Source organism: Salvelinus fontinalis, chromosome 4 (genome assembly GCF_029448725.1).
Source record: "Salvelinus fontinalis isolate EN_2023a chromosome 4, ASM2944872v1, whole genome shotgun sequence".
NCBI classification, from domain to species: domain Eukaryota; kingdom Metazoa; phylum Chordata; class Actinopteri; order Salmoniformes; family Salmonidae; genus Salvelinus; species Salvelinus fontinalis.
The window spans coordinates 44,881,197-44,896,862 of NC_074668.1; the positions used below are offsets into that span (position 1 = coordinate 44,881,197).

General features: G+C 45.8%; 1 protein-coding gene across 2 annotated transcripts in view; it reads left to right on the top strand.

Moving 5' to 3' along the window:
* The window catches only part of camsap1b (calmodulin regulated spectrin-associated protein 1b), a 42,695-nt gene that overhangs the window by 23,869 nt on the left and 3,160 nt on the right, over positions 1-15,666 (top strand). Inside the window, exons 4-18 of one of the 2 annotated variants that reach the window (XM_055920319.1) lie at positions 149-310; positions 487-567; positions 997-1,029; positions 2,625-2,766; positions 3,067-3,206; positions 3,454-3,547; positions 4,309-4,450; positions 6,457-6,554; positions 6,795-6,873; positions 6,998-9,317; positions 13,213-13,349; positions 14,156-14,406; positions 14,745-14,847; positions 14,999-15,111; positions 15,297-15,415. In XM_055920319.1, the coding sequence (XP_055776294.1) occupies positions 149-310; positions 487-567; positions 997-1,029; positions 2,625-2,766; positions 3,067-3,206; positions 3,454-3,547; positions 4,309-4,450; positions 6,457-6,554; positions 6,795-6,873; positions 6,998-9,317; positions 13,213-13,349; positions 14,156-14,406; positions 14,745-14,847; positions 14,999-15,111; positions 15,297-15,415 (4,014 nt within the window). The remainder of the gene's footprint in view (positions 1-148; positions 311-486; positions 568-996; positions 1,030-2,624; positions 2,767-3,066; positions 3,207-3,453; positions 3,548-4,308; positions 4,451-6,456; positions 6,555-6,794; positions 6,874-6,997; positions 9,318-13,212; positions 13,350-14,155; positions 14,407-14,744; positions 14,848-14,998; positions 15,112-15,296; positions 15,416-15,666) is intronic. The other variant, XM_055920320.1, reaches the window with a different exon arrangement.

Here is a 15,666-nt window from a genome sequence, read left to right on the forward strand (position 1 = left end):
AACATGGTGTTTTCGGAACTGACCTAGACCTATGTATCCCTCGCTCCCCCTCCATCTACCAGAGTTCCCACATGCCCCTACGATGACCTACCTTTTACACAGTGTGTGTGTGTTTTCTGATCTAATCTGTGCCATCGTTTCCCTCCAGAGTGCCCACATGCCGATGGTTGATGCCCTGATGATGGCCTACACGGTGGAGATGATCAGCATAGAGAAGGTGGTGGCCTGCGTTAAACGCTTCTCCACCTTCAGCGCCTCCAAGGAGCTGCCCTTTGACCTGGAGGACGCCATGGTATTCTGGATCAACAAGGTATGGTGGGGAATACACAAACATGTATTTGCTACACACACACAATATTATAAGAGTGGAGGTGCCTGTCTGTGTGTGTTTTTAACATACATGTTCTTATTTTAGTTGTCTATCAGCAAGAGACATTCAGAAAATAGCACTTTAAGAACTACGAGTGAATGTTGCTTTTGTTGCAGGTGAACCTGAAGATGAGGGAGATCACAGAGAGAGAGCTTAAAGTCAAGCATCACCCGCTGGAGTCTCCCAATCACCAGAAGGTGAGGCTGGAGCAGCACAGCGCTCTCATGGCACTGCCATAGATCGAAGACGAGGAAACTGAAGCGCTAGAGCCAAAACGGCCCCCCATGGAGCTTGCTGCTCTTGATGCATCATCAGTCTCTATACTGCAGTCTATACATCCAGGACACATTCCAAGAATAATTGCTGTTGTAAAACCAATTTATTTGTATTTTTGCAGGTTAGTCTCATCGACATATCTATTTTTCAAGAAAGACCTGGTCCAAGTCAACAGAGCTCTTCATCTACTGCCATTTAGACTTGAACCCTGATTGACCTCTGTTCTCTTAACCCTTAACCCGGAAGCAGATCCAATCCTGTCTGACCTTTGACCTTTCTGCTCCTATTCTTCCTATCTGTCTCCTCCTTCCTCCTCCACCCCCCTCCCCTCTCTCCTGCTACTTGGATAGTCTCCCTCCAAATGGTATTGGAAACTAGTACCTGTAAGTTGGCTGCTAATAGTCCCCCCTCTCCTCCCTTTTGCACGCATAGTTCTGTGTCTATGTGCACACGCACCACACCACCATGGCTCATCCAAGCCCTTTCTGTGCTGCTTGTAGCCATTGAGTCAACCAGCCAGTGGGAGAAGGGCTGGTGTTTTTGGTTATTCAAATTTTTAGTTGAGAATGTCACACCCTTGTCTAGTCCGGTGGTTTTGGATATTTGGTGACAATGTTTATTTTGGGTGAACAATGTTTTTTGCCTTTCATTTCAAGCTGCTGCAAACTGTGGAGTCATAATGGCGTGTGGACAAGAGAGAAAGATGTGTGTGTGTGAGTGAGTGTGGGAAACAGAAAATGTGGAAGTGTCTTGAGTGAGAGAGAGCCATGTATCCATTGCTCAGCCCTTGCTTTCCTTTGCTCATGTGCTGAGATATTGATGCCATTTCCACCTGTGCCCACAACCTTTACCATGCCCACCCCTCCTATGCTGTCTCTGTCTGCTGTACCCATGTGGTCTCTCCCTGGCCTCTCACGGTGTCTCTCTGCTCTGCCAGCGGTCTCCTTCTTCCACTCTGCTGTCTGTGCCACTCAGTCTGATTTTGTGCACGCCCTGGCCCCCTGCATGCTGGAGCCAGAGGAGCTGGAGCTCTCCAGTGGTAGTACACCTGCAGTAGTCCTTCTTACTGTAGATGTCCCTGACTCCCTAAAGAGCCCTAGAGATCTGGAACCTTCTAGTAATCTTTTTCTCTGACTTGTCACTCTAGTTAGGGTTACCCATGTGGAATTAGCTACTTCCCAATTAAAGATTGGTGTGTTGTTTTATGGTAGTTACACTTGAATAATTAGCCTCCACCCCCCCCCACCCCCCCCCACTCTGAAGATTTGTATATTCAGATTGCAGGATGAGTTATTTTATTTGCTACTACTGTGGCCAAGTTGTGTTTAGACTGGCAGGCCTATGGATTGAGGTCCATTTAGTATCTCTTATCACATATTCAGTCTGTAGTCCTTGTATTTGGTTGATGGTTGGAGTTTAGTTTGATTTAATCATTAAGTTAATGTGGTTCAGGCTGTTCAGCTAGTCCTGGTCAGTAGACTAGAGCATTGATGAATGCAATAGGCTAGCTCATTTTTTTTTTTTTTTTTTACACCACACAGTTAGCGAGCAGAAGTGGGCCAGTGATTCCCATGTGACCCTCTTCTGTATGCTAGTGGCCTGGTTGTACTGTGGGGACAGTGACACCGAGGTTTGTGAGGGTTGGTGGCAGACCAACCATGGCTCCATGTCACTGCTCTATGAAGGACCACTCCACCCTCACACAGACAGATTGGGGCTTATTCAGGAAGTGCCACTGAATGAATTCTGCTAGAAATGCATTGTCTAGACCAGACATTATTCTGTTTTATTCAATAGGGAACCATGTCTGCCTTTGTCATTACATTCCTATCTACTCTTGTCATTATATTTCTATCTGCAACCTTATAAACATTGCCGTCCACTGAATAAGCCCTAGGCTGTATGGTAGGACTATAATAACTCAGAGGGGCTCAAGCCATGGAGATGGGCTGACTCTCTCCCTCCCCCTGGTGGTCAGGTGCGGTACCGCAGGGAGCACACGTCAGGGCGCCAGTTGCCCTTTTTCCCCCTGCTGGAGGACCTGATGAGGGATGTGTGTGATGGAGCTGCGCTCCTCACCGTGGTCCACTACTACTGCCCCAACCTCATGAAGCTTGACGGTAGGACATGGACGCCATCCCACTCAACAAACTTAGGCTAATCATTAGATATGTTGAATTACTTAGTTGGTCAGAGGAAGCCTATGCAATTTGTTTCCCTGTTTAGGCCTAGTTAGAAGGCCTTGATTGAACTAAGCAATCACGAATGTCTTTCATCTGATTATAATTGAAATAGACCATGGCAAACTAGTGTTGTTCTCTTAAGCTGAGTTGTGTAATCCTGTGCTCCTTCTATGTGATATCTCAGCAGCAGGTCTTTCAGCTCCATCCTGACCTTTTGACCTGTGTGTCTCCTATCAGATATATGCCTGAAGGAGGTGACCTCCATAGCTGACAGTCTGTATAACATCCAGCTGCTCAAGGAGTTTGCCAACGAGTATCTCAACAAGAGCTTTTACCTAACAATAGAAGATATGCTCTACTCTCCACTGGTGCTCAAGGTAAATATTCCATATATTAGCGTTTATGAGCTGTTGCATGTACCAAACTACTTCTGGGATTTGATACCATACTCACAACAGTACTCTGCTAGCCCACAAAATATTGATTGTTAGGGCGACAGTACTTAATCTCTCATGGGGAAAGGCAATGTCATTGGGCGATGCTAAGCTAGCCACGGATAGTTAGCTGCCAGGGCGTTAGGCTATATGTCTGTTGTCTAACATGGGCCCTATTCTCTCCCTGCAGCACAATGTGATGGTGTTCATTGCGGAGTTCTTCTGGTGGTTTGAGACGGTCAAGCCAGAGTTTGTCCAACCCAGGACTGAGGAGTTCAAAGATGGTGAGCATCATCTGCTCCTCACCTGGTTCAGTTGGTGATTGGGTGGGTGTGTCTGCTGTAACCAATAAGCTTGATCGTGCAAGGGAGCTACTTAGCTAGCAAGTTAGCAAACCAAATGCATAGCTGGAGCACTGAGCTTGATCATTTATTTGGCACATCTTAGATGGTGAACCTATATTTTTCAACAGTGGCGTAGCACACACCCCCTGAGCTTCAGGGGGCCCCAAATCCTATATATCTATATATATATCTATATATTTGTTTTATTTATTTATTAATTATGTTTCGACGATATTGAGAATCATACCATCGGTATTTCAAAATAACCCAGTATACGGTGTACCGCCAAAGCCTAGTTGAGATATAGTGATGTACTGTGCAGTATGTTTTATTTGTATGAGCAGGGAGGGTAGTGCCAACTGGGTGGATCAACTAAAGCTGTTGAACCTGTAAGACAAGGAAGAACAGTATTAATGGTTTCTTACTTATAGAAAATGATTTGGTTAAACTGAAGTGTCACTTTTTTTTTATTTCTACTGTAATTCCCACAACTTTTCATTGCACATTTGTCGGTAATCCCCTTGTAATTTTCAATCGTCTGTTATGTATGTTGACTTTCTGATCTTAACAGAATACATTTAGACAGATCTTGACTGGGAATGAAAATAAGCAGCTGCAGTTCAATGAGACAATTTACATTCTCCACTCCTTACCCACCCACCTCTGTTTTGATTGATGCCTCTCCCCTCCTCTCACAACAGCCCGAGCCATAGCTCAGCCGAAGAGTGCCCGCCCCTCAGTGCCCATCTCCAACGCCACCAAGCGAAGCTTCCAGGTGACCCCTGGCATCACCGAGGCCTCTCTGTCTGTCTCTGCCCAGAGCAGCCCTGATGTCTCCAACAGGTACTTCCTGCACCCTGCTGAAGACTCTGACCCTCTAAAGTCTCTCCCACCCTTCTCATTTCATATTTCACCAACCTGTGTTTCCCATATAGAGATCTTGGAAAATATGACATTGTTTCCTCTCACCTTTCACATGCATTTGCTGGCCCTTCCAATTGTTGTCCTCACCTTCTCCTCCACGGTGTTTATCGATATTAGTTCATTTATATTCCACAATCATTCCAGCCTTGAAGGAAACATATTGCGTGAATATTGTCTATGGTGTTTGTTGGTTGATCAGTGGGAGGGTAAAAGATTAGGATTAATTAATGGGATTAACGGGACAGTAGGTCGGGATCAACAACGACCATAGTGTCAACTGACTTATGGGTTGTTTATCTGTGTGCAGGGTGGGTGTGTTATGGGGTGTCTCTTCCTGATGTCTGTTTACTTTTAGTACTCACTTTCACTCATTCTTAAAGGCCCAGTGCTGTCAAATAAATACATTTCCTGTGTTTTATATATATTTCCACACTGAGGTTGGAATGATACTGTTAAAGTTATGATAATGCCCTTTTAGTGTAGGAACTGTTTGAAAAGGCAGCCTGAAATTTCAGCCTGTTTTGGCCATCCATGATGACATCACCATGCAGTAAATTAGTTGATAGACCAATAAGTGTTCCAAACCCCTCTGCTAATAACAGCTAATTTTAAGTTTTCCCCTCCCCACTCAGACCAACCCCAGACAGTCCTAGCAAGACATCTTTTGACCATTTAAAAAAACAATCACAGTAAGGTACTTAATTGTTACCCAGAAATGATTTGATATTGAGATGAAAACCATTGCATTGGACCTTTAAAAATGCGAAGAATAGGAGACGGCTAAACCGATAATGTTCTAGGGAATGTGGGTCAATCTGCTTTACCGAAGGTGTAAGAGGTGCTAATCCCTTCAACTGTCTGTGTACTTAAGACCTGAATGAATCACGTAAGACCTCAATGAATTCACATAGTCTAGGAAAGGATATACAGTGCCTTTGAAAAGTATTCAGACCCTTTACTCAGTACTTTGTTGAAGCACCTTTGTCAGCGATTACAGCCTCGAGTATTCTTGGGTTTGACGCTACAAGCTTGGCACAACTGTATTTGGGGAGTTTCTCCCATTCCTCTGCAGATCCTCTCAAGCTCTGTCAGGTTGGATGGGGAGCATCACTGCATGCACAGATATTTTCAGGCCTCTCCAGAGATATTAGATTGGGTTCAAGTCCGGGCTCTGGCTGGGTCACTCAAGGACATTCAGAGACTTGTCCCAAAGCCACGCCTGCGTTGTCTTGGCTGTGTGCTTCGGGTCGTTGTCCTGTTGGAAGGTGAACCTTCACCCCAGTCTGAGGTCCCGAGCACTCTGGAAAAGGTTTTCATTAAGGATCTCTCTGTACTTTGCTCCATTCATTGGCTTCCATCTGGCCACTCTACCGTAAGTGCCTGATTGGTGGAGTGCTGCGGAGATGGTTGTCCTTCTGGAACATTTCCCCATCTCCACAGAAGAACTCTGGAGCTCTGTCAGAGTGACCATCGGGTTCTTGGTCACCTCCCTGACCAAGGCCCTTCTCCCCCGATTGCTCAGTTTGGCCAGGCGGCCAGCTCTAAATCATGTCCAATCAATTGAATTTACCACAGGTGGACTCCAATTACGTTGTAGAAACATCTCAAGGATGATCAATGGAAACAGGATGCACCTGAGCTCAATTTCGAGTCTCATAGCAAAGGGTCTGAATACTTATGGAAATAAGGTATTTCTGTTTTCGATTTGTCATTATGGGGTATTGTGTGTAAATTGATGAGAAAAAATACATATTTAATCAATTGTAGAATAAGTTTGTAACAAAACAAAATGTCAAGAGGTCTAAATACTTTCCGAATGCACTGTAATCCTGCAAAAATTAAATTTTTAGCAATACAACAGCAGACAACATCCAAAGACTGACTAGGTAGGTAATCGATATGGTTTGTGTGCGTGTGATTCACAGTACTAAAGGAGGTCCTGCTGCAGCCTTCAGCACCTCCAACCCACTCCTCCCTCTGAGGCAGCGGCAACAGAAGCAGCAACAGGGAGAGGATGGATCAGGTGAGGGCACCACACGACACAACACCACTGTTACCATTTACCATAGAAGACTACCCAAAACCACCCATGGGCACATTTTAGAAATTACATTTATACTTTGGTTATATTGATGGTTTTCTCTAGTTGTGTAGCTTTTGTTGTAGTGGAATAATACTACAGCACACATTTCAATATCAGATGGCTTTTCTATTGTGTCTTATAGGTAGCTGTATGGTCAGTGTTTTGTCTGTGTGTGTCTAGGAATTAGAAACCGCTCCAACTCCTTGGAGAACAGACAGCCACGAGGCTCAGTGCAGGCCTGGCCTGACAAGAGACAGAGGTATAGTATGACGATAACACCTTTCTTAATTAATAATACATATGTGTATCAGAATCGGGGATCTCTGAGTTAATTTTGTTTAACTCCAGAAAACCTGATTTCTTTCTCCCCCCCCCCCCTCCAGGCCAATGTCAACTCTCAACCCATACACGTTTGGTATCTCAGCCACCGACAGCGACGCTGATATAGCCTCTGGGGACAGTGTGAGTCTGGCCCGCTCCATCAGTAAAGACAGCCTGGCCTCTAACGTAGCCAACCTCACCCCCAAACACCAGGGTCTCACCCCCCAGGGCCACACCCTGATCGGACCCGCCCAGGTAGGCCGTGCTCCAGTCAGCCCTGCACCCCGCCGAGTCAACGGCCACGGCCTGCTGGGAAACGTCAACATGGAGGAGGAGCAGCTTGTGTCGGTGATGAGGACTGATGCGTCAACAGCTCTCCCCAGCCAGCAGCCAACTGCTGGGGCCAGGCCCAAGGATAGCTTTTACTTAGAACCACTGATGCCTGCTGTGTTGAAATCGGCAAAAGAGAAGTCTGTATGCCTGAATAAGGAGGAGGAGAGTGGAGAGGTGGGCCGATCGTGGGGAGCGGGGTCTATCCGGAGAGTAGAGGGGGTGCCTGGACTCGCGGCGTCGGCCAGGAGGAAAATCCCCACCAGCCTAAATCGGACCTCTACTCCCACTTCTAGTGGGGATTTTGCCGTGTCTACTGAAGCTTCAGTGGCTGGGCCACCCCAGGGACAAGGAGCCTGCAAAAACCTGGTCACCAGTAGTGTGGACCCCTCCTGCAGAGAGCCATCTGGGGGCTTCTACCTCCACTCTGACAGTGACAACCAGAATCTTGGTCAGGACCTGGAGCCAGACCTGGACGAGGCTGATGAGGAGGACCTGGATGAAGCTCTCACCACCAAGGACCCAACCAGGCCTCGGAAGGCCTTCGACGAGGAGGAAGAGTCAGCCAAGCTGCAGGAGGACCTGAAGGAGAAAGAGGACAAGGATAAAGGGGATGATGGTGGTAGTGGACGCTCCAGCCCTTGTCTCAGCACCCACTCCCAGGCCAGCAGCCTGGCCAGCGGCAGCGTACGCATGACCAGCTTCGCTGAACGCAAGGCCCAGCAGCGCTTTGGAAGCAACCATGACCTGCGACCCAGCGCATCCAGCTCCCAAAGGACCACCCCAGACGGCTCCGAGTGCAGCGGGCCCCTCTCTCTGCCCACCTCCTGGAGGCTGAAGAGGGACCAGAGCCCCTCCTCGCCCCAGGGGGGGCGGGGGGACGGTGGCACCAACTTGCTGGCATCTGAGCTGGTCCAGCTCCACATGCAACTGGAGGAGAAGAGGAAGGCCATCGAGCACCAGAAGAAGAAGATGGAGGTGCTGTCAGCCAGACATAGACAGAAGCTGGGCAAGGCTGCCTTTCTGCACATCGTCAAGAAGGGCAAGAGCGATACCCTGCCCCACCCGCTCAAACCAGACTACTACTCCAAAGAGGAGCTCAACGGGGACAAAGGGGGGAGCTCGAAAGATGACTCGTGCCTGGACGCACTGAGAGGGGCCAAAGAGACAGAGTCTGCCACCTCGCCAGTCCCAGATGCCTTAGAGACAGTGGAAAGGAAGTGCAGCGGTAGCCCCGGTCTGCTGCTGGACGAAGAACTGGACCTGAACGAATGTAACCGCTCCATTGAGATGCTGAATGACGCTATCGGCAGCATCCAGCAACAGATGATGCAGCTGTCCCTCCAGCAGGACCTGCTGATGAAACAGAATGTACAGTCCCCTCCCGGCCCCCCTCCTCCCAACGACAAGACCAGCGGCTCTGAACCAAAGGCCCAATCTGCCGCCCACTTTGTGGAGATGGGCAGCGGCGCACCAACCACAGGTACAGCACCAACCAGGAAACCCCCCAAGCTGACCTCGGCCAGAGGCCCAAGGTCCAAGCCGTCTGAGCTGAAGCTGTTCAAGGAGCACGGGCGGCAGGGCCTTACCTCCAGCAGGGCAATCACCCCCACACACAGCCTGGAGACCCTGCCCCACTTGAGGCAGTTCCCTGGAGGCAGGTCCCCCAGGGCAGACCCCCCTGACACCAGAACCTCTGTTGGAGGAGAGACAGTCGGTGTGCAGGATAAGCCTGGACGGAGCGCCACCTTTAGGCTCAACGATGAGGCTAACGTACGCACAGTGGCCCGTATCGACCCGGTAAATGTCACCCCAGAAGTGTCCTTTGAGTGCCTGTCCAGTACCTTGAGGGAGGGGGAGCTGAATTCCTCGGACGGCTCGGGGAAGGAGAACGTCCCCTTAGAGGAGGTGTCATGGAGCAAAGCCCCCCTGATAGAGGTGGACCTGTCAGACCTGAAGGACCCAGAGGAGATGGAGGGAGACTGTGGTCAAAACAGCACCATGGATGGGGAAGACGGAGAACAGAAGTCTGGCCTGGGATTCTTCTTCAAGGTGTGTGTGTGTGTGTGTGTGTGTGGTTTTCTGTCAGAAAAATTTGCCGCTGGACAATGTGACTGGGAAGATTTTAATTTACCGGACATTTGAGAAATTTACCGGACATCTATATATATGCGTTCAGATCGGAGAGAACGAAAACTCTTACTTTGCCAAATTATCCAAATTTACGTGTCCTTAAAAACAGCCTATAACAAATTACAAAAACACTAGGCTTTTCTCTGTTTCGATGTGTATCAAATGCAAAATGCTATAGCCTATTGTTTTTTTACTTTTTAAAAATAATGATTGTCCACAGATTTGAGCACTAAATGCATCAGGGCATTGCATGCGGCCTATAGGCTTAGCAGTCCACTGTATGATATTAATATTTAAAATATATAAAGGAAGAAAAGCTTAGGCCTAGTTCCAGAGAGATAGAGATATGCTGGCGGCATGCTACGACACCAACGTTAATTTCTTTATCCTTGTCAGATAGGCTACTGTGTCTGCTAAAGAGGTAGATGTACAGGAGGAGGCTAATTAGTTAATTTTTCTATCAGAATATTTTTTATAAAAATGAGCAATATATTGTTAGATTATAGGAGTAACTCTGGTAGGCCTAAAACATTCCTAACCTCAAGTTCAACTGTCGAACTCTGTTGGATTTCCGGTGCGCAATGCCTTCACATCATAGGCCTGCAGTAGCTAAAGCATAGCTTAATTTAGCCAATGAAAATGTCTCAACAGAATGAAACAAAACATGTTTGCATATTTAAAGAACTCGTTTAGATTAATACACCTACAACAATTAAGCAATAAGGCCCGAAGGGGTGTAGAATATGGCCAATATACCACAGTTTAGGGCTGTTCTTGCACGATGCAACATGGAGTGCCTGGACACAGCCCTATTGGCCATATATCACAAACCCCAGAGGTGCCTTAATGCTATTATAAACTGGTTACCAACGTAATTGGAGCAGTCAAAATAAATGTTTTGTCATACTGATGGTAAATGGTTTGATATACCACAGCTTTCAGCCAATCAGCATTCGGGGCTCAATCCATCCAGTTAATAATAAGTGATGTACAATAATAATGATCAAACCAATGATTATACTTTCACCCAGGATGCAACTATTTTTACCCTGTAATGTTAAAACAAAATCGGACAACCCTATAGAAGAATAGTTTACATATTTACCTAGTCGGGTTGTTGTGTTCTACGCAAGATAAATATTATTCTCGAGGCGCTTTCAAGTTGAGAGCCATAGGGAGGGAAACATGTATTCTGATAAGCAGTCAATAAACAAAAATTATTAACGCAATCGCTGGAAAAGGCATGTTTGTTTATATATTTGTTTTATTGTTATACATTTTTTTCTGCATTCTGCATTTTTCTCCCCAATTTCGGGATATCCAATTGCTAGTTACGATCTTGTCTCATCGCTGCAACTCGGGAGAGGTGAAGGTCGAGACATGCGTCCTTCGAAACATGATCTGCCAATCCGCGCTGCTTCTTAACACACTGCTCGCTTAACCCGGAAGCCAGCCGTACCAATTTTTACTGAGGAAACACTGTTTGACTGAACCCAGCTTGCAGGCATTAGAGGTTGCAGGCGGAGTCGCTAGAGCGCAGTGAGCCAAGGAAAGCCTCCCCTAACCTGGATGGTGCTGGGCCAATTGTGCACCTCCCTATGGGGCTCCGTATAGGGATCAAACCCCTGGCTGTAGTTGCGCCTCAGCAATGCGATGCAGTGCCTTTAGACTGCTCCGCCGCTCGGGAGGCCCACAGCAAATGTATTTTGAAAACAGTTTTGGCCTTTGTTAAGAGAGGGGGATCCCAATTTTTCCAGTGCTACCACGTTTATTTCTCTACTTCAATTGTGCGAGTTGCATCATTTTACAAATGCAATTACAACCGGAGTTTCAAGCATGATTTAGGCGCAGCTGCGCAACACAGAGCTCAATGGGGCAATGGTGTATTAAAAGGGCGATGGCATACTTTCATTATAGAAACTTTATTTTATTTTATCAAATGAATAATTATTTATAATAAAATGATTATTAACAATCAGGATGTTGTGTCTAATGGGATGAATGTAGATGGACAAATCCCAGGATTCAGCCTATGCAAATTGTATAGCCACTATGTTGCATCAATTGGGCTATAGGCAATGAATGCCTTTTGCTAATAGCGCATCTAAGAATATAGACCATTCATAGGTTATTATTTCATTTAACCTTTATTTAACTAGGCAAGTCAGTTAAGAACAAATTCTTATTTACTGTGACAGCCTAGGAACAGTGGGTTAACTGCCTTTTTCAGGGGCAGAACGACAGATTTTTATTTTGTCAGCTCTGGGATTTCATCCAGCAAGCTTTTGGTTACTTGCCCAATGCTCTAACCATTAGGCTACCTGCCGTTATATACATGGTCCAATATGTAAAAATCATTTTAAATGCCCAATGCAGCTGTTTTATCTCAATATCAAATAATTTCTGGGTAACAAAAGTACCTTGTAATAGTTTTCCATTAAAATTGACAAAAAAATATTTTACAGTGCTCGTTTCATCAGCTGTTGTACAATATCATACAAATCACAGGAAAACATGTATTTTGACTGCACTGGACCTTTTTAAAATACTTTTTACCGATATGTTAATGGGCACATTGCTGGTGGTGGAAATGATATTTTAGATGGTGTCAGCGTAATTTTATTTAAATACATTTTGGAGTAGAATGTCTTTCTTTAAGTCACCAGAACTGAGCTTCTCAGTTCTACATAAAAATGATCTCTGGGAGGACCCAGGACCACCTAAGCAAGGGAACTGGAATTGACAAACTTGCTGTTTTTAAAAACTGTCCTCTTTCCCTAAAGGCATGATGGTCATACCTTTCTTACATGAAAGGGGAGGTTAACAATTGATCTGAGAATGACTTACGTTTCAGTCATGGGATTTTTTAGTTGTTGCTTTAATCCTTGTAAATTTGAAAATTAAGGAAAGTTCCAAAATTGCATTCTACCTGGAGAGCAATTTGCACACAGTAGCCTGCATTTGGCTGCGCTAACGTTCTTCTCATCTTTGTCCACTACAATATAGGCATTTTCACTGAAGGCCAAAAAAATGTTCCTTCAGCTTTCATTTTACTTCAATGAAAAAGGCCTCCATCTTCGCAATAACAGTAGCCTAGGCCAGGGGTAGGCAACTGGATTCAGCCGCTGACCGATAAAACATTTTTTTTTTTTTTTTTTTTTTTCAAGCGGATGGTCCGGGGGCAATTATAATAATTTGTAAGCTGCAAATAGACCATAACTAAGACTAAAAATAGATTGTATTTGACAATACAATAATTTCATATCTTGAATTACATAGAGACATGATCACATACAGTATGGCTCTTGGGAGCAGATTTCCCCTTTTTTTTTTGTTGCTAAATTATTGTGGGCCAAGGCTCCTCTCACTAGTTCTTTCTCTCAGCAGCAGGCGCACGTAAGGCAGCGCGTGAGGAGTGCGGGAATGGTGCTGTAGCACGAAATCACGGTGTATGATAGGTAGCCTAATTGGGGGATTGTTTTTCTTCCGGCTACAATTTAATAAAAAAATGTATTGGCCAAAAGCCTTCAATTACCGGCTAACTGTGTGTGTGTGTGTCATAAAGTGGACAAGATATAGGGCCTATTCTCCTCATCTTTTGGGTGGTCGAATGTCTAGGACAGGGAAAGGTATTACAGCATTTTTATAGTACAACATTTTCCGGGAAGGAATAATATAAAATTCTACATTAACTGAATAAATAAAGCAAGAGACGAGAGAGGAGACACAGGCAATTGTTTGTGGCATAAATCAAGTTGTATTGAATGTAATTTGAGTAAAATGCTACTAGTAAGTGTGTGGTATTGTGCTACAGGATGAACAGAAGGCGGAGGATGAGCTGGCTAAGAAGAGGGCAGCGTTTCTCGTAAGGCAGCAGAAGAAGGCTGAGGATGCCCGGTTACGCAAACTACAGCTGGAGGCAGAGACCGAACAGAAGCGGGAAGAGTCCAGGTAACGAACATGACGTCTTTACAACCAAATCAAAAACTGTGTCTGCTAGATAAGTCATGATGCTCAGGTAAGATAAGACTGTCTAAGCACTAGCTTAAAAACCACCAAAACCCTCCCACAATAGCGTGTGTTACCGGTATAGTCACAAGTTTTGCACACCTGTGTATTTGCTCTTTACACCTCAAATGTAGTGCGTACGTTCCAGTACATCACTGGGGCCAAGCTTTCTGCCATCCAGAACCTATATCCTAGGTAGTGTCAGAGGAAGGCCCCAAAAATTGTCAGACTCCAGTCACCCAAGTCATAGACTGTTCTCTCTGCTACCGCAAGGCAACCGGTACCGGAGCACCAAGTCTAGGTCCAAAAGGTTCCTTAACAGCTACCCCCAAGCCATAAGACTGCTGAACAATTAATCAAATAGCCAACTGGACTATTTACGTTGACCACCTACCTACATGTACAAATTACCTCGACTAACCTATACCCCTGCACATTGACTCGGTACCGATACCCCGTGTATATAGCCTCGTTATTGTTTATTGTTATTATTATTTTATTTTTTTACTTTAGTTTATTTCGTAAATATTTTCTTAACTATTTCTTGAACTGCTTTGTTGGTTAAGGGCTTTTAAGTAAGCATTTCACGGTAAGGTCTACACCTGTTGTATTCGGCGCATGTGAAAAATAACATTTGATTTGAAATGTTTATTCATAGAAAAACACAGAAAATGTCCCTCCGTCCTCTTCCGTGTTAAGTCTATTCAAATGCTGCAGTTGTTGAGCCTGTGGTCTGTCTCTCCCCCTAGGCGGAAGGCGGAGGAGGACCGGATGAGGAAGGAGGAGGAGAAGGCCCGTAGGGAGCTGATCAAGGAGCAGTACCTGAGGAGGAAGCAGCAGGAGCTGATGGAGGAGCAGGGCCTTGGCAGCCCAGCCAAGCCCAAGACCCCCAAGACCAAGCCTAAGAAACCCAGTCACCAGACTCACAGACCCAAGTCTGCGTTCAGCAGAGAGGAGTCGTCCAGCGACACCTTCTCTTCCAAGTGCTCTTCTTCTACACGTAATAACCACCACACTTTTGTTCATCTTACTAGGCCAGGGGTTAATAACTCCTGTCCCAGAGGGCTACAGTGTGTGCAGACCTTTGTTCCAGTCCTGCACTAATACATCTCATTCAGCTGCGCTGGGAGGGGAGGGGAGGGGGGGGGCCTGTTAACATTGTGGTTCTCTGGAACCAGGGTTGGTTGACATCCTTGGTCCAGGTCAGTTTCATGTCTCCCAATTCCCTTTGAGAAAATATTTCAGATTTTGCAGTCATGCATTTCTGTGTGAGGATAGGAGTGTAATAGGACGAGTTAGCTATACTAAGATGGAATCCTATATTTTGGTTCTCGGTAGCTGACAACCTGAGCAGTGCCCAGTCAGGCTCCAGTCTGTCCCTGGCCTCCGCTGCCACCACTGAGGCAGACAGCGTTAACTCTGGAGGAGCAGGATCCCAACGGTAAGTGGCCCCAAAATATGTAGGTGGGTGCTTGTGTAAGAATTTTGGTTTGGGTGTAATTGATGTCAGTGTTTTCTATCTCTTGTGTGCCATTTTTAAACCTCTTCTTTTTTTTTGATCAACATCTGTGTGCTCTGCTGTCCGTTGCCAGTGGTGAGTCTGAGTCTTTCCCAGGCCTGAGTCGGAACGCCAGTCGAAACACCGAGAGAGACTGGGACAACGGCTCCACTGCATCTTCAATCAACTCCATGGCAGAATACACTGGTCAGTACACATGAAAGTCAGTCTCTTGTCAAACTGGGGAAACAGTCTTTCCCATAATGTTCCAATAATATTCCCATATCACCCCGACAATGTTCCCATAAAACCCATTGCTCTGCTCACGTTCTCCTCGTCTCTATTAATGTTAGCATTTAATGCTAAGACTTGTCGGTCCACTGTGTCCTCAGGTCCCAAGCTGTTCAAGGAGCCCAGTTCCAAGTCCAACAAGCCCATCATCTTCAACGCGATCTCTCACTGCTGCCTGGCTGGCAAGGTCAATGAACCCCAGAAGAACACCCTGCTGGAGGTAACGCTTTACCTAACTGTGAAATGCTATTAACGTGCGCTCCCGATCAAATGGTCACGGGGCACACAGGTGAGCCATCATCTGTTGTGACTTTTGGCTAATATGGATATTCAAGATAATTTACTGATTTAATTACTGGAATAGTTGATCTGATTTAATTAATTTGGTAATCCTATCCAAATTAATCCGAGGGGCACCATTTTAAGGGTTTTGATAGAAAGACCCCTTGAATTAACACTATCAGTAGTTAT